The 19,765-nt window shown below is 40.8% G+C and overlaps 1 protein-coding gene across 1 annotated transcript in view; it reads left to right on the forward strand.

The window, feature by feature from the left end:
* Positions 1–19,765, forward strand: part of prkd3 (protein kinase D3) — a 190,374-nt gene that overhangs the window by 92,313 nt on the left and 78,296 nt on the right. Inside the window, 1 exon segment of the mRNA XM_056477312.1 lies at positions 7,519–7,657. Within this exon segment, the coding sequence (XP_056333287.1) occupies positions 7,519–7,657 (139 nt within the window).

Below are 19,765 nucleotides of genomic sequence, written 5' to 3' on the forward strand. Positions count from 1 at the left end.
CAGTCAAAGCACTGCCTGCTGGGAAATGAAAGATTAGTTTGACACTAATCAATCACTTTGTCATGTTCTTTTGTATATTTACCAACTTAAATACATATTGCACAATGTTTTTTGTCATACTAAGGCAAAGGTGTCAGACTTGGTCCTTAGTTCTTAGGGCCTTAGTGCTGCAGAGTTTAATTTCAACCATGCTCCAACACACTTCCCTGTTATTTCCAAACAAGCCTTAAGTACTCAAGTTAGTTTGTTAAAATGTGTTTAATTAGGCTTAAAGCTAAACTGTGCAGAGCTGTGGACCTCAATGAACTTAGTTTGACACCCCTGTTCTCCTAAGGTCACAAGGCAAGGGTGAGCCCAGGTGCCAGATCCCTTCCAATGCTGCATGCAGCTTTAATTTACAAGGTAACAACATAAACTTTACAGTAAAGAAGCTTTTGGTCCAGATATTTTGCTCTATTTTCAGCATATATTCTTACACGTGTTAAAGGGCACCTATGGTGAAAAATGTATTTTTCAAGCTGTTAGGACAGAAATGTGTGTAAATATAGTGTATAAACTGTCATATTGGGGTGAAATAAACACACCCAGTCCTTTTTTTTCAAAACGGTGGACCAGTTGGAGCGGTTTTCAGATTGACTGCAACTTTACGTTGGAGTGCGGTCCCCCCGCCCACCAATATTGATTGACAGCTGTGTGCATTAACATGTCCGGTAGTCAAGTGTATAATCGTATCAACAAGAGAGGACAAGCGCAAAGCAGCCAGGAATAAAAGGTGTGTTCAGTTCGCTAGGTTCATCATTCATCATCAAACGTGATCAAGAGTGAGTTTTACAATTTAAAATGTTTTAAAACAGAGCATAAGTGTAATGAATTATAGCGATTCACTTCAGATTCACTTCATCAGCACAGCCGCGTGTCAGAACAACTATAAAAGAAGACGCTTCAATCGCGGTTTGTGCACGTTAAATCGGGTTTATTTTGTACATTAACATAACAGATATCCATACAGCAGTGTATATTACCAGTATCATGTCACACATTCATGCAAAACGAGTGCAAAGCTTAAGCTTGTGTCTGCGCTATGTGTTTGTGTCCTCGCTGTGTGTGTGCGTGAACTTTGTAATAACATTGTGTGTGACTCATTGTTGCAATGCCACAAAAATGCATCAAATACTGATTGTTAAAGTTCTTACTGTAGTATTTCTCACACACGTTACGTGAGATCTGCTTCCTGAGGCAGCCGAGGGCGGCAATTGCTGACAGGCACGTGGGAACAGTGGGTGGGGAGGACTAGCCTTAAAGGGCCAGAACAAAAAAAGAGCAAAAACTTTTTTCCAGCTATAATATAGACTCTTCAAACAGCTATAATAATTAATCTGATGCGTGTTTTGAACTGAAACTTTACAGACACATTCTGGGGACACAAAAGACTTTATTAAATATGAAAAAAGGGGTAACTTACGTGCCCTTTAAAATTGTATTTTTTATTGTTACATAAGTCACATAATGGATGTTAATAGGGTCTGTATCTCATAGCAGAGTGTTTTTTCTGTATTCTGGGGGAAGTGAAGAACAGTAGTGTGACTCATCTCTGTGGGCTTGATTTCAGCAGATGTTTTTCTGCTCTGCTCCACATGCCTCCCGGCTTCAGTAATCTCCTTTGAGGGAGCCATTGCTGAAAAACACAGCCTGGATCTTTCTTTTTCAGACTTTCTCTTAACATGTTGTCTTTGGCTCCAGCACAGGAATTAGATTCATGGTCGCATGTTATTATATGCATCCGTGGATACTAATTCTGATTTGTCAGGGGTGACATTTACTGCTCAGACTTTATTGTGTAATGGATGCTAATATTCATATTGATGCAACTTTAATGTCTCTCATATCATTTCGCTCTCCCTCTCTTACATATCAACACACTCTATAGATAGTTAATATTTGTGAATTTGCACCACAAAGCCAGTCTTTTGTTACACAAGTGTATTTTGGCAATAAGACTAAAATACATCACATAAGTCCAAAAAATATTTTAATATTGAGTAAAGATCATGTTATTAAATATAATATATAAAACTCAATTGGTGATTAATAATATGCATTGCTAAGAATTGAATCTGGATAACTTTAAAAGCATATATTTTTTTAAATATTTAGGTTATTTTTGTACCCTCAGATTTGTGTCATGGATTGGTCAGGCTCTCACGACCCCCACTCACGAAGATCACCATCACCTGACTTCTAATGAGCACACAGCTGCATCACATTCACGAGCACCAGATAAAAGCACAGCACTCCAGTCGCTCATTGTCCGGGCTCGTCTCGACGAAAGCGGACAACTGAGCGACCACTCAGCGTAGTCATCCTCAGCTAAAACAAACGATTTACTTACCTGTTCTCTTTGTATTCCTCCTAGTCTTCCTGGTCCTCCCGAATCGTCCTGTCTTCCAGTCCTTCCAAGTCTGTGTCATCCTCTGTCAGCTGTATCTGGTGTGTGCTGTCCATCCTCGTGTATTCCTGTTACCCAGCCACGGAGGAAAAGACCCCAACATCATTCCTGATCCTCCTGGCTATCCTTCATGTGCTCCTTGTTGTCATTTAATAAACACCCTAACGTTTCCTTACCTCTGTCTCCTGTCCGCTTCATAACAGAAGCCCGGACCCATAACGACGACAACATGAGCACCCCCGATCACCTTCAAGAGCTGGTGGACCAGTTGAAGCGGATTCTACAGCCACCAGCTCCACTTTCCAACGCACCACCAGCACCGAGCACTTCCGCCTCCACAGTTTCTTCTTCGGCCCTTCCTTCCAGTCCCATGGCCCGACCAGCGCCCTACTCAGGCGGAGCGGGGGAGTGCAATGGTTTTCTGTTACAATGTTCCCTCATATTCGAAATGCAACCTTCTCTATATCCCACAGATAAGTCGAAGATCGCCTACATCGTATCTCTACTCTCTGGACCTGCACTTAAATGGGCTGAGACGATCTGGAACCAAGCCGGGCCGGTCATGAATTCCATCACTACCTTCACGGAGTATTTCAAAGAGGTGTTTGGACGTTCTGATGGGGAAGTAGCCGCTGGAGAGCAGCTGTATCATCTAAAGCAAGGTACTCTATCTACACAGGAATATGCTCTCCGGTTTCGCACTCTAGCAGCTGCAAGTGGATGGAATGAGAGATCGTTGTTGACCACGTACCGGCTCGGCTTGGAACCCACTCTCCGAATCCAACTGGCCACATTAGATGATACAATGGGTCTGGAGAGATTCATCCAACATTCTCTCCGATGTTCCGATCGTCTCCGTTCCTATCAACAGGACACCATCACCCCCTCGTCTGCACTCCTCCAATCGCCTGAGTCAACAGCCTCTCCAGAACCAGAACCCATGATAATAGAGTCTGGAAGACTGACATCAGCGGAACGACAGAGGAGGCTGACCCGGGGTCTGTGTCTATACTGCGGTGTCAGTGGACACACCCGTATGGAGTGTCCCCTTCGTCCCATTCGGACTTCAGTGAGTGTATTCAGTACGAATATTGAACAATGTAAACCACTTACTACCACCGTACAAATAACTACTGCCTCTATTTCTCTCCTTGTCACAGCCCTCATCGACTCCGGGTCAGCAGGGAACTTCATCTCCCAATCCCTCTGTCGTCAACTCCACCTCCGTACTGAGGCGTCCTCGCATATATACCAGATACAACCGATAACCCAGTGCACTCGATCTTCGACCCGTATCCATCGACAATGCGAAGACATCCTTCTTCAAGTGGGGTTGTTACATCAAGAGAGCTTCCCAGCTACCGCCGCATCGGCCATGGGACTGCGCGATCGACCTAGTTCCAGATGCCCAGTTGCCAAGAGGTAGGATCTACCCGCTCTCGCTTCCAGAGAATCAGGCAATGGAAGATTACATAAGGGAGGCTCTGAGTCAGGGGTACATACGTCACTCAAAATCACCAGCCGCCTCAAGCTTCTTCTTTGTGGCCAAGAAGGACGGAGGGCTGCGTCCATGCATCGACTACAGGGTCCTAAATAACGGTACAGTAAAATACCGATATCCCCTTCCTCTGGTACCAGCCGCTTTGGAACAGCTCCGAGAAGCTAAAGTCTTCACTAAATTGGACCTCCGCAGCGCGTATAATCTGATAAGAATACGTGAGGGGGACCAATGGAAGACAGCATTCGTGACCCCTACTGGCCACTATGAATATGAGGTCATGCCTTACGGTCTGGTCAACGCCCCCTCCGTATTCCAAAACTTCATTCATGAAGTCCTCCGGGAGTTTCTTCACCACTGTGTAATAGTGTACATAGATGACATCCTCATTTACTCCCGGAGTGAGGCCGAACATCGCCAACACGTTGCGGAGGTCCTACACACATTGAGAGAACATCACCTCTACCTCAAAGCGGTGAAATGCTCATTCCACCAGAAGTCGATTCATTTCTTGGGATACATCATTGACCAAACCGGTATACGTATGGATGGGAAGAAAATTGAGGCTGTTCTATCCTGGTCAGAACCCACTTCCATTAAGGAGCTCCAGAGGTTTCTTGGGTTTGCTAACTTTTATAGACGGTTTATCAAGGACTACAGCAGGATTACATCACCTCTCACTAATCTCCTCAAGGGTAAACCCAAAGGACTGGAGTGGACCAAAGAAGCAGCCGCAGCCTTCCGCCTTCTTAAGAAGGAGTTCACAAGGGCCCCACTCCTGACTCATCCTGACCCAAATCTTCCTTTCGTGGTGGAAGTGGACGCATCCACCACCGGCGTCGGGGCAGTATTATCTCAACATCATGATACACCGCCCCGACTGCATCCCTGTGCCTATTTCTCTCGGAAGTTGAGCCCGGCGGAGCAGAATTACAGCATAGGAGACAGGGAGCTTCTAGCAATCAAGCTAGCCTTGGAGGAGTGGCGTCACTGGTTGGAGGGAGCCAAACATCCGTTCCAGGTGATCACAGATCACAAAAACCTCCAATACATCAAAGAGGCCAAGAGACTATGTCCACGTCAAGCCAGATGGTCACTTTTCTTCTCACGTTTTGATTTCTCCATTTCCTATCGTCCAGGACCCAAGAATCTAAGAGCAGACGCTCTCTCTCGTTTACACGAGCATCACGATCATGAAGAACTCCCAACGAAGATTCTTCCCGAACACATCTCCATTTGTCCGATCACCTGGAACGCTCCTCCAGTCGTTGCCACTCCGGAAGCCCCTGCTCCGCCGGGATGCCCTCCTCATCGGCAGTTCATACCACCTGAACACCGGGTAGATCTGATCCACTCCTTACATACCTCGCTAGGCACTGGACATCCAGGGATCAACAATACTCTCTCGCTAGTATCCCAACGATTCTGGTGGCCAAACATGGCAAGGGATGTGAGGCAATATGTTCAGGGCTGTAAGGACTGTGCCCAATCCAAGAGCCCACGTCATCTACCCGCTGGAAAGCTCCATCCCTTGCCGATTCCGAACCGTCCCTGGTCACACCTAGGAGTGGACTTTATCACTGACCTCCCTTCGTCAGAAGGTAATACCTGTATTCTAGTCATAGTAGATAGATTCTCAAAGTTTGTCAAACTAATCCCTCTGAAAGGTCTTCCCACAGCCTTTGAAACTGCCGACAATATCTTTAATCAAGTCTTCAGGTCATTTGGTATTCCAGAAGATATTGTGTCGGACAGAGGTCCACAGTTCATCTCACGTCTATGGAAAGCCTTCTTCAAGCTCCTAGGTGTGGCCGTCAGCCTCTCTTCTGGATATCATCCCCAAACCAACGGGCAGACAGAGAGGAAGATTCAGGAGGTGGGACGGTTCCTGAGGACCTTCTGCAGTGGTCACCAGAACTCCTGGAGCCAGTATTTGGGCTGGGCAGAATATGCCCAAAATTCACTGCGGCAACCCTCCACCGGACTCACGCCATTCCAGTGCGTCCTGGGCTTCCAACCACCGCTCTTTCCCTGGGATGGCGAACCATCTGATGTCCCCGCAGTGGATCACTGGTTCCGGGAGAGCGAGAGAGTCTGGGACGAGGCTCATCAACATCTGCAGAGGGCAGTCCGTCGAAGCAAGGTAACCGCCGATAGGAGAAGGTCTGAAGAACCCAGATACACACCCGGACAAAAGGTGTGGCTATCCACCCGGGACATACGCATGCGACTGCCCTCTCGCAAGTTAAGTCCCCGATTTGTTGGTCCCTTCACCATCGTGGAACAGGTTAACCCCGTCACCTACAAACTACAATTACCCTCTCACTACCGTATTCACCCTACATTCCACGTATCACTCCTGAAACCCTATCACGATCCTGTTCTTCCCTCCACAGAGCCTGACCACGAAGAGGAACCCCCTCCTCCACTGCTCCTAGAAGAAGGAGCCGTCTACGCAGTGAAGGAGATCTTGCGTTCCCGACGTCGTGGTGGCCAGTTGGAGTACCTGGTGGACTGGGAAGGGTACGGCCCCGAAGAAAGGACATGGGTTCCCAGAGCTGATATTCTCGATCCTAGTCTCATGGTGGAGTTTCATGAGAGCCACCCTGAGTTCCCAGCGCCTAGAGGCAGAGGGAGACCACCACGGCGTCGGAGGTGTCGGCCCTCAGGAGCGGGCCCTGGGGAGGGGGGTACTGTCATGGATTGGTCAGGCTCTCACGACCCCCACTCACGAAGATCACCATCACCTGACTTCTAATGAGCACACAGCTGCATCACATTCACGAGCACCAGATAAAAGCACAGCACTCCAGTCGCTCATTGTCCGGGCTCGTCTCGACGAAAGCGGACAACTGAGCGACCACTCAGCGTAGTCATCCTCAGCTAAAACAAACGATTTACTTACCTGTTCTCTTTGTATTCCTCCTAGTCTTCCTGGTCCTCCCGAATCGTCCTGTCTTCCAGTCCTTCCAAGTCTGTGTCATCCTCTGTCAGCTGTATCTGGTGTGTGCTGTCCATCCTCGTGTATTCCTGTTACCCAGCCACGGAGGAAAAGACCCCAACATCATTCCTGATCCTCCTGGCTATCCTTCATGTGCTCCTTGTTGTCATTTAATAAACACCCTAACGTTTCCTTACCTCTGTCTCCTGTCCGCTTCATAACAATTTGAGACTCTAAAAATTGACACGAGTGGTTTTAAGAAAAATAATCGTGAAAAAAAAGTCCCATCCGTTAATGATTGTGAAATTCTGACTTAAGCACCGATAAAATTCATTTAAAAATTTGCATATATATATATATATATATATATATATATATATATATATATATATATATATATATATATATATATATATATATATATATATATATATATATATATTATATATATATATATATATATATATATATATATATATATATATATATATATATATATATATTATATATTATATATATATATATATATATATATATATATATATATATATATATATAATAAAAAAATACAAATGCATTTCTTTTATTTATTGATGCAATTATTAATAAAAAATCTCCTCCTTTTCTCCACAGTTCCCAGAATGTGGATTTTTTGGCTTGTATGATAAGATCTTGCTCTTCCGGCACGATCTGAACTCAGACAACATCCTCCAGCGGTTAACATCAGCAGAGGAGATCCATGAGGGAGATCTGATAGAGGTCGTCCTGTCTGGTAAGTTGAGCTCTTGCTGTATGTGACAGAAGTGTTAAAACAACACCATCTCTACCAAACTCCAGCATACTCCCTTTTTTGACATTTAGAATGTGTTGCATGCATTTCACGTAAACTATTTTCTACTTTAAATAGTTTGTTTCATCAAAAGTCTTGGAGCTTCCACAAGAACATGATGCAGTCAAAACTTTAAATTTCAGTTTAAATAAAAAACAGTTGTTCTACAGTTGTTAAATAATTTTTAAATAATAAGTGGCACAGTGACTCAGTGGTTAGCACTTGTTGTAGGTTAGTGGTTAGATTCCCTGTTGGGCCAGTTGGCTCAGTTGTTATCCCTGTTGCCTCACAGCAAGAAGGTCGCTGGTTTGAATCCCAGTTGGGCCTGTTGGCATTTCTATGTGGTGCATTTTCTGCTTCTGTTTCGCTCCCAGACATGCAGTATAGGTTAATTGGATTAAATATATTGTTTGTAGTGTATGAATGTGTGTAAGTTAGTGTAAGAGAGTGTGTAAGAGAGTAAATACATAAATTTCAGATGAAACAAACTGCGCGTTAAAGGAACACTCCACCCTTTTTTAATTTTTTTGAAAAAAGCTAATTTTACAAGCCTGGAGTTAAACATTTAACGAATCATTTTTGAAACCATTCAGAATTTTTTTTTGTTCTGGCATGGTCACTATTAGCTTAGTTTAGCATAATTCATTGAATTGGGTTTGACCATTATCATTTCATTGAAAAAAATTCCCCAAAAAAGTTTTGATAATAAGCTTGAGGCCTCTGTAGTTGTGTAATAAGACCAATGGGAAAGTTACTATTCTAGATCAATAATGCTTGAAACAATCACTCTGGTGTAATAGTCAAGGAAATCTGCTGCCTAAAATGCCTGCACCAGGCGGAGTGATAGTACGCAGCATATTTCCTTCATAATAAGGAATTAAATGTCTAATAAAATGTCTTTGAATATCACTATCGTCCCTCTTTGCAGGTAAAATAATCAGACTTTCACCAAAGCCTGATATGGCAGTGGCAGTCATATTACTTCTCATAACACTCACCTGATCTTGCTGCGAGTGCTATGTAGAAAATGAAAGAACACAAGAGCTGAGGTAAAACCATAATGACTCGTCATAATGATCTATGAATAATTTTTTTAAATGGATCATTTATTAACAACTAATTATCTTGTTTAAGACTCTGACAAGGCACCTTTGTAAAAGTTATTAGCATCGGATAGCATAAAATAGTTTTTTTTAACATATTTGGATTATTTTGTTGTACATATATGTTTGTATAATGAATGCCGCAGCTTAGTTTGCAGTGATCATTATAAATATAACATACTGTCACTTTAAGAGCTGATTGACAAAGATCTGATTTTCAGTTACACATGCATTTTCACTCTTTACATTAATTTATGACATATTAACAAGGGTTTTTGTGAACACTGTAAAAATGGCTGATGTTGTAACAGTAAAAATTCTCCAGTCAAAATCTACAATGTGGTAAACAGTAAGTTTCCTTGATATGCAAGGTGAATATACAAAAATGGCTTTCCAACAGTAGAATTCCCTGCATAACATTGACTTTTCTGCTTTTTTGTTGACATTGCTATGGTTCTTTTTAGTTGTTTTTTTTTTTCTTTAATCAGTGATGCACTTTAGACATTATGCTACATCTAATGTTGATCTGGTATTTGTGTGGATGACACTAAGCACCTTCTACATATTAGTATGGTTCTCAGCTTGTGGGTTCGTTATATGACTTTCTCCTGACCACATGCTTTTGGTTGTGTTTTGTGTTTACAATGTGTAGATGTTTCTACTGGGTGTATTAACACTATAAATTAATGAAATATAGTAGGTTGCTTTAGAATCTTTTACAGTTTTTAGTTTTTTCAGTTTTTTTTTATTCTGGCAACTACTGCTGCTGTTATTTTACTGTAACTTTTTTCATGATTCTGCATTTTCATTTTTAAATGTTATACATAGAGAGTAAAAATGTCCATAATAAATGTCCATAAATATTTGCAGTTCATTATTTCAAATGGAGGCACGTGTATTCCATGCACACCTAGTATGAAAGCCTAGTGAAAACGTATCGGAACTGCAGCAATGTTTTGTTAGTTTGTCATCCTCTGAGGTAACAGTTCATTGCCCAGCAATGGCAAAGGAGCACAAGTGCAAAGCACGTTGAAAATGCTGACAGAAGTGACACGCCTCGTGCTTTCAACAGGTTTTTAGACGCAATGTGTTACTGACAGGTCTTACAAATTGCCTGTTTCTGTGATACATCAGCCTTGCTGTATCCAAAGTAATCCCACACCACAGATGTTGACTTTTTGTGTTCATCCTTGTTCCTGTGCAGACAAGCTTGTTCATCCTGTGTTGGTGTGCTGAATGAAGACTGATCTTCCTGTTGCTGGTGTGTTCACATGGGAGACGTACAGCACACCTGCTTTATACATCCTCTGTCACAAACACCACATTCAGACATTCAGCTTTGCAAATCAACACATTGCACAGTGCTGATTTCAAGCCAGGATTCTGGACTGTTCTGTCTGCAATCCCAAACACTCTCCCACAACTCAGATTCTTATTCCTGAAAGTTTTCAGGATTGTATAAATTGACACACTTTGTACATGGTAAATGACATCCTTTAAACATGAACTAGAATTGATTTGCAATGGTCATTTTAATTACCTTTGTTAATGACAGTTCTTACAATTGCTTTTTTAAGTATGTTGTTCTTTATTTTAAATTAAACAAATTACTTTAATCAGTCAGAATATTGTAGACCAGTGGTTTTCTATCTGCGAGCCGTGACTTTATTGCAGGTGGGCCGCCAAATGCAGTTAATAGAAACAACATAGTTAATATACATTTACCGGCCACTTTATTAGGTACACCTTACTAGCACCGGGTTGGACCTCCTTTTGCCTTCAGAACTGCCTTATTCTTTCGTGGCATAGATTCAACAAGGTACTGGAAATATTCCTCAGAGATTTTAGTCCATATTGACATGATACCATCATGCATTTGCTGCAGATTTGTCTGCTACACATCCATGATCCGAATCTTCCGTTCCACCACATCCCAAAGGTGCTCCATTGGATTGATTGATCCGGTGACTTAGACACCATTTGAGTACAGTGAACTCATTAGCATGTTCAAGAAACCAGTCTGGATGATTCATGCTTTATGACATGGAGTGTTATCCTGCTGGAAGTAGCCATCGGAAGATGGGTACACTGTGGTCATAAAAGGATGGACATGGTCAGCAACAATACTCAGGTAGGCTGTGGTGTTGACAAGATGCTCAGTTGTTACTAATAGGCCCAAACTGTGCGATGAAATATCTCCCACACCATTACACCATTGCCTGAACCATTGATACAAGGCAGTATAGATTCACTTTTTCATATTGCGACAGCAAATTATGACCCTACCATCCGAATGTTGCAGCAGAAATCGAAACTTGTCAGACCAGGCAACATTTTTCCAATCTTCTATTGTCCAATTTTGATGACCCTGTGCGAATTGTAGCCTCAGTTTCTTGTTCTTAACTGACTGGAGTGGCACCCGGTATGGTCTTCTGCTGCTGTAGCCCATCCGCCTCAAGGTTTGATGTGTTGTGCATTCAGAGATGCTCTTCTGCATACCTCTGTTGTAACAAGTGGCTATTTGAGTGACTGTTGCCTTTCTATCAGCTCAAACCATTTTCCTCTGACCTCTGGCATCAACAAGGCATTCGTGCCCACTGGATATTTTCTATTTTTCGGATCATTCCCAGGTGTACCTAATAAAGTAGCCAGTGAGTGTATGTCATAATTTGATGTATAATTAAGTAACAAGAAATAAATAATAAGTTGTTAATATGCTTTCAGTATTCAATTTTGCCAGCTGGTTTAATAACAACCCAAAAAAAATAAAATAAAATTTCATCCCAGGCTCATTCTGAAAACATAGTCCCACGGACATTTCTGAAGACCGTGAATTATGTAGCCGGAGGTACGTAAGGCTGCATTTTGTTTTTTAAGCGAATGCTACGGGGCGGTGTGACGTCGTTCCCTTTCGTGCTTTCCGGCTGACCGCTTACTTCCGTGTGGAGGGGTTTCCCAGTTTGTCCGGTTAGCTCGTCGTGTACATTGGTGGACTTGAGACGCAGAGAGGAGCTGAGCACGACGACGACAACCGAGTTCGAGCCCGGGGAAGAGCGGTTCCAGAAATCAGGTAAGACAAAAACAGAATCCAAAAAATAAAGGTAACAAGTTCATAACAGGCTGAGAATGTGGTAAAATACGAAAACGTGGTAAAAATCAGACGAGGGCTTTTCGTTTTCTGGACGGCTTTTTTTTTGTAAATTGTTGGTTGGGTTTAGGGAAGTAAGCGGGCGGGTGGGTCAATCGGTAAAACTGTGGGTTTACACGAGAACGACGCGGGCGCGAACGGCGCTCACGAGAGATGTTCGAGATGCGAAAAAGCGTGCACAGCGGCCTCTCGTGGATTCGCAAAAACAAAAACTGCACAAATACGTACCTCCCAGGATGTATTTTGCGGTCTCCAGAAATGTCCTCAGGACTACATTTTCAGAATGAACCTGGGTTGTTTTTTGTTTTTTTTTTGATTTTGCTAAGTACATGGCTGTCAGTGCATCCACTGTTCTAGTTCTGTCGGTTTTGACTGCTCATCTGATCTAGAGAACTGCACTAAACCCAATGCAACTGAGACCAGATTTGATAGGTGAATGCTGCTGCTATGATTGTGGGGGTAGCGGGTGCTTAAAGTTATCCACAGGACTCCATTTAAATAGATATGTGAAAAATATTTTTAAATGACAAATAAATTGGTATTTATCTATCTTAAAGAAGCAACGACGATGCATTATTAAGGTACTTACACTAGGGATGTGGCAAGTGATGGAATCGTGGCACGCAGGTGCTTGTTTCTACGTGGTGGAAGCATTTTGTCTGGTCAAGCGGTGCATGCTAGTGATGACAAAAATATCAATATTTAATGCATATCGATTCTGAAATATTTCAAATTTTAAGGTTTTACTTTTTTGTTACACAGCCCTACCTCCTCAGCATCCAGGGCCAAGAGAATAACCCCTGTGATCAGTTTTGCAATATATTAAATTCATTGATTTACCCTTAAGATGTTTAAGATGAAGCAGGTCAATGCACACTGTTAGAGTGCTATGGAAAACAGACAAATGCAAGTGTTCAGCATAGTGCCATGTACATTGATAATATGTGAAATAAATACAAAATGAACTTGAACTTTTAAATTGAAACTGAATGTGAACTTTTGAATCTGAATCCTTGAAATTGTATTTTGAACTGTTTGAATGTGAACCAGAACTTTTAAAAGTCGGGTGTCACAGATCCACCAGCCCCTCAGAACCCAGGGCACCAGTCCGGCTCACCCGAACACAGTCACCGACATTCTAACTACAACCACCTGCTTCTTATTACCAGAACTGCATACTGTATAATATTGTTCCTTACCTTTCTCATTATCTGATCTCAATGTTAGATGCTATGCCTTGTCTGTCACCCACTTACTCCTATCGGACTCAAAGAAATACCTTTTGCCTCTGGATTCCTCCTCTGCCCCAATATCCACCCTGCAATCGGGAACAAGTATAAGACAGAGTTTATGTTTTGAAAGTTTCCTGTTAAAAGAAGATTCAGTTGAATACTTGATTTGTGATTATTGCGAATAAATATTGAGTTATTGAGTTATTGGACTTTGAGTCCATAACAGAAGACCAGATCTATAAACAGTACAGGGAATGGAATCCCCTGCCCCTGAAAATTCAGTCACCCTGCAGGAACTCACAACACATTTAACAATCTGCTTTGTGTAACCCTCTGGTCACATCATCTGTATGTCCAATGGCCAAACCAGCTCCATTTTCTGGTGAGGTGTCAGAATGCAATGGATTTCTTTTACAAGGTTTGTTGTATTTTGAAATGCTTCCTTAACAGTTCCTTACAGAAAAAAAGTAAAGATCGCTTTTATCATTTCCTTACTGACTGGTAAAGGTCGACAGCGGGCACAACCCGTGTGGAGTCCCACAAATCCAGATCTGCAATCTCTGCATCAGTTTGTCACTTATTTTCAATCTGTGTTTGGTAAGCGTACTTCCTTGTTGTCTGTCTAGCATGAACTCTTTCAACTATGGCAAGCTGACCAGTCCATTCAACAGTACAATCTTCAGTTTCAAACTATAGCTGCCTCTAGCAGATGACATTGTAAGTGTCAGACGCATTTCAGCAGACTAAAAATCTGCCTAAAAATCTGAAGGAGGTAAAAAGGTTCTTTGGTCTGGCTGGGTGGTACCACCTATTCATCCCTAACTCTGTCAAGGTTTTTTCCTTCACTTTCGTCAATTAGTGAAGTTTGTTCCTCACCGCTGTTGCCTATGGCTTGCATGGTTCGGGACTTGTGGAGCTGCGCATCAATGCATTTGCTCTTCAGTGTTTGGACTTTCAGCATTGAAAATTAAACCACACTAAACTGAACTTCAACTCTGAAAACTGGACTGGTACAGTTTCAATTTGCTATAATGTTCTATGTTAAGCTGCTTTGACACAATCTACATTGTAAAAGCGCTAAAGAAATAAAGTTGAATTTAATTAAATAACTGTTCAAAGATAGCTGAACCTCTCAACTCCCTGAAAAAGAAAGGACAACAATTTTAGTGGACAACTCAATGCCAACAATCATTTGATCAGCCAAGAACTTGCCTCACTTCACCATGGATCCTTGGTCATGCTGATCTTTAGCTCCTTTTCCCAGTTTACACGGATGCCAGTGACACTGTGTTGGGTGCCATCTTGGCACAGCGTTAGGATGCTGGCAGAGTAGAAGTCATTGCTTATGCCAGTAGGACTTTAACTAGGGCTAAAGTAAACTATACAGCTACCGAAAAAGAATGTATGTGAGTTGTGTGGGCCCTGAAAAAATGGCAACACTACCTGGAACATAAACTTTTCACAGTTAATTCTGCTGATAACTGATAATTCTGCCCCTCAGTGGGTCATGGGTTCAATCAAAACCAGCTGTCCACCTCATCTGTTGGGTCCTACATTTACAGAAATCTGATTTAATATTTGACTACAAGAAAAGAAACTCAATGTAGACCTAGATCTCCAGGTCTTCTCAATGCTCCAGTTGTTACCTTTACTGCAGTCACATTCCGATCTGCCATTATCAGATGATGTCCTATGGTAAGAACAGCAATAAAATACTGCAAGCTGTTGCAGAGAGCTGTACAACTCTGTTGGATCAATACTAAGTTCATTAATTTTTTTTCTTTTCGACTTAGTCCCTTTAATAATCCGGGGCCGGGTTTACGCAGCAGATGCCCTTCCAACTGCAACCTATCACTGGGAAACATTCATACACACTCATACACTACGGACAATTAAGCCTACCCAATTCATTTGTACAGCATGTATTTGGACTGTGACAGGAAACCGGAGCACCCAGAGGAAACCCAGGCGAATGCGGGGAGAACAAAACATGCAAACATCACACAGAAACGCCAACTGACCTAGCCAAGGCTCGACCCAGCGATCTTCTTGCTGTAAGGCGACAGCACCACCCACTGCGCCACCGCGTCGCCTCAATACTAAGTTGTTAAAGACAAATTGTATCATGAAACTTACCTGTGAAATAATCAGCTGCATATACAGATTATATGCACATTCACATACCTGCATCCAAAAATGTGAAGTCAAAGACAAAATGTGCACATCTGCATATTACAATGTTAATCCAAGCAAAGAGAGTTGCATGCATGTAGAATGTTTTTTCTTTTATATATATATTTTTTTCCTATATATATTATTTCCAAGCTCGAACACAACTATGCTAATACAATGGTTTGAATATGCTGCTATGGCTCTTAAGAATTGTTTTTTGCTTGCAAATGTTTGTTTTGCACGCTTTTTCTTTTGCATCTCACATTTGTCTGATATTCGTGGAAAAGTGATTTGTGCATCTGCAAAGGCGGGCTCTTTCTTGAGTTCAGAAAAGTTCAGCCAATAGGGGATAGGCCTAATATTTATTTCTACTTGAAAATACAAACATCTATATGGTTTAGCTTTGTTTTCCCCCTCCTTTTTACTTTATTTTAAAGACATTATTGCATTTTCAATGCTACAATCACAATAATTATTTTTAAACAAGTAGAATACCACAAGCTGTTTTGTTGATGTAAAAATATGCTTCATTTTGATATTTTAGCATTGTTTAAAACACATCTACAATTGTATGCTTTTAATGTTGTGGAATTTTTCATCATGGTATTGGAAATGGAATCGAATATCGATATTTTTCAAGGTATCGGATAGAAGTTAGAAATTCCAAGATCATAACAACAATACTGCACATGTTGCATTTTCAGGTCAGACATTAACACATAATTACAGACAACAAGGTCACATTTCTATTTACTCAAATCTACTGTGACACAAATGTTGCTCCACTGACAGTTCACCCACTTATGACATATGTCTGGATTTTAGTTTTACCTTTTCCTTAAAAAGTCTCTTTCTAAGAGACTTTGTTAAAGAGTACTAATGGTAATAGTAATGTCTCTTAAAAACTCTCTCTGCTTGGTGACATGTTATGTACATTTTAAGTTTATTCAAATCATTGCCAGTTTATTTAATAAAGGCTGTTAACAATCTTGGGTTCAACCCACCACAGTGAGGTCAGTTAGAAATTCCAACGGGTCACATAAATGTGTTTTGGCTGTGTGAGTTGTCGGTTAAAAAATGTTAGGAACCTTTTAGAATAAAAAAATCCAACTTTACACTCCAAATGTGGGGTGCTTAACTATGTTCATGGTAGACCAGTGGTTCTTAATTCTTGTAATGCCCCTGACCTTCTTACCTTTTTAGAGGTTTGTTCCATTTTACTGTAAGTGCCCTGTGAAGTCGATACAGGATATTCCTTCATCAAGGGTACTAAAGTGCACAGTATGTCTTTTTTATGCAAATGTACATGATTATGGTTAAATCATTTGTCACACTTTTGTAATATGTTTAATCTGAAAATGCAGCAAACAATGTAGTGTAAACCTTTGTTTTTAAATGAAGTACACTTCAAGCTCAGCCAGTTTCCTGTTTATAGACAGAGGTAAAAATCAGAAATCATTATTTAGAGAACATGACAGTCATAACACAGTTTCTCCATGGAGCTCTTAAAACAACCTGGTTCGCTAAATCAGGTGTTTTGAACTAGAGAGACATGCAAAACATGCAGAATAGAGTTATCAGGTATCACAAGGCTTGGGAACTGCTGTGCTACACTGTTTGAAGGTGAAGGCATACCTGTATTTACAAAGCTACTGCGTAGATTAAAAGGATAGATAGTTGACCTAAAAAAGAAAATTCACTATTCACTATCACAATAATGATAATTTAATCTTCGCTGAATTGTTTCAAACCAGTTTGTCTTTTTTCTTCTGTTGAACAATTGTTGGAGAAGATATTTTGAAAAGTGTTGGAAACCTGTAACTATTGACATCTATAGTATTTGTTTTCCCTACTATGGAAGTGAATGATTACATGTTTTCAACAATCTACATAATATCTTCTTTAGTGTTCAACAGAACAAAAAAACTCAAAGTGGTTTGGAACATGTCAAGTGTGAGTAAATGATGGCAAAAAACATTAGCTTAAAGGGGCTAATAATTTTGAACTTAAAATTTATTTAAAAAAATAAAAAACTGCTTTTATTCTAGCCATTTAGATTAAAGTTGATATTTAGCCACACTGTGTAGGTGTTTCCTAACTTTCGTAAGGAACCTTAACGAGGTGGGTCATTAGCCCAACACTTAACCCCCAATCTGGAGGACCAGGGCATACACAACAGATGTATAACAACATTAGCTTACCCAATTGACCTATAGCGCATGTCTTTGGACTTGTGGGGGAAACCGGAGCACCCGGAGGAAACCCATGGGGAGAACATGCAAACTCCACACAGAAATCCCAACTGACCCAGCCGGGGTTTAGTGTAAATACTTATATGTCAATTCTGTGCCCTATTGAAATGTAGGTGAAATTGCATATTAAAAAATATGCTTAATTTTATAGTTTAATATTTTGATATATTTTAGAAGTGATATTGGTTCCAGATCTGGACTACAGTCTAGTTACAAAATAAGGTTTTTTTTGTTTTGACAAAACAAACAAATCTGCTTCCAGATACTGACCCTCAACGTTGTCTTTTGTTTCTTTTTCCTGCGCCCATCAACTGTGCTAATAAAACACCCTTTTAGTTAGCACTCTGCTCAAAGGCAAAGCTTGTTGTTGTTGCAGTAGGTGATGGTTCTGTCAGGAAGACTGAAGTTTGTGGAGAGCAGCAACAGGACCTCAGTCACCTGCAACTTTTGTCTGAGATTGTCTGTCTCAATAATCTGCTGCACTGGACATCCTTGTCCTGTCCTCATTCTGTTCAAGACAGGTTTCAAACTGTTAGCTGTGTTTTTTGGTTCCATTTTAAGGTCAGCAGTGGAACAGATTGCACTTTATTTGAGGAGCTCCTGAAAGTGAATGTTTTGAAAAAGGACTTTGAAGGAGCTTTGAAAGACTGCATTTATTGTTCTCATTTGATTTTAGAGTTTATTAAGCAAGTTTGGATCTTTTGCCTGAAGTCTGAGATGCCGGTTTGCTGGTTTGGTATAATGTATGCAGTGTCTTTATGAATGCCTCATTATGAGCTCTGGACTGCTGCCTGCCATGTGATTCAGTGCAAGCTCAAACACTCTGCTTTCTCTCTTTGATCTTCAACAAGGAATGCACTCTGTTTTTCTCTCTCCCGAGCTGGTTTGATTTGATCAACTTTTAGATTCATTTCTTTTGCTTGTGTCTTGACATCAGAGAATAGGCTTCTTCATGGCTGAAGCAAACAACTTTTGAGAAGGACACAATCAGCCAATTGAAAAAAAGAAACAGCTGGTATTAAATATTAGTTCGCACAAAGATAAAAATTCTGTTATTAATTACCTTCATGTCGTTCCAATTTCCAGACCATTCGGTCATCTTTGGAACATGAATTAAGATATTTTAGGTAAAATCAGAGAGCTCCCTCATACTACTGAGGTAAACTACTGTTGAAAGCAAGAGTCCTGCGAAGTGTAAAGCCCAGAAAAGGAGCCAAAAACATTCAAATATTGTGGCTTCAGTGGTGCAACTATTATCATACGAAACTCCAGGAAGACTTTTATTCAGCAAATAAACAAAAACTGTAAATATGACTTTTTGAATGTTTGCCCATATTCTACCTTCCGCATCAGATCAGGGTGCACATTTACTACTTTTACCAGCATCACATTGACCGTAATAAACCTGCACCTCTGTCTGACACGGAACACATAGACAAACAAAGTTGATTTTACAGTTTTTTTGGGGAGTGTCATATGATTACAGTTGATCTACTAAAGTCAAATGGAATGTTTTGATGTTTTTTTTTTATTTATTTATTTTTTATTATTATTTTTTTGATGATGGACAATAATTTTGTTCTTTTCTGGACTTTGAATGTCTTGAAACCATTGTTGTATATGGAGGATAAGGGAGCTCTCGGATTTCATTTAAAACATGTCAGTACCCGCCGATCAAATCCAACACATAATATAATTTTATGTAACCTACAAGAGCATGAGTAACCCCAAATGCAATTTTAAGTATTTAAATGCAAAACAAGTCACGTATTCCACATCATTCATGTTGCCCAGTTGGCTTCAAGATATTGAGTTTAAGATATTTAATTTGTTGAATGTAGTTAATAAAACGTATAAACAACACCTCCAATAGTATGTTTTGTTTTGCGACCCAGCTTAAAATGACTGGTTATTCCATAGTTCTGCTGCTCTCAAATTTGACAAAGTTTTGTGAAAAGGTCATGTCTGTCTGATATGTGTTTTTTTTTATTTATGGGGTGTAATGATACACCAATTCCATAGTTCAGTTAACGGTTTGGGAGCTGTACTGTTTGGTTCAGTTCAGTTTGTTGAGAGGGTGCAGCAATTGTGGTTGTGGCGTCAGCAATGTTGTGGAACACTGGATTTACAAAAGACACAGAAAA

This window comes from Danio aesculapii, chromosome 17 (assembly GCF_903798145.1).
Source record: "Danio aesculapii chromosome 17, fDanAes4.1, whole genome shotgun sequence".
In the NCBI taxonomy this organism is placed as follows: Eukaryota; Metazoa; Chordata; class Actinopteri; order Cypriniformes; family Danionidae; genus Danio; species Danio aesculapii.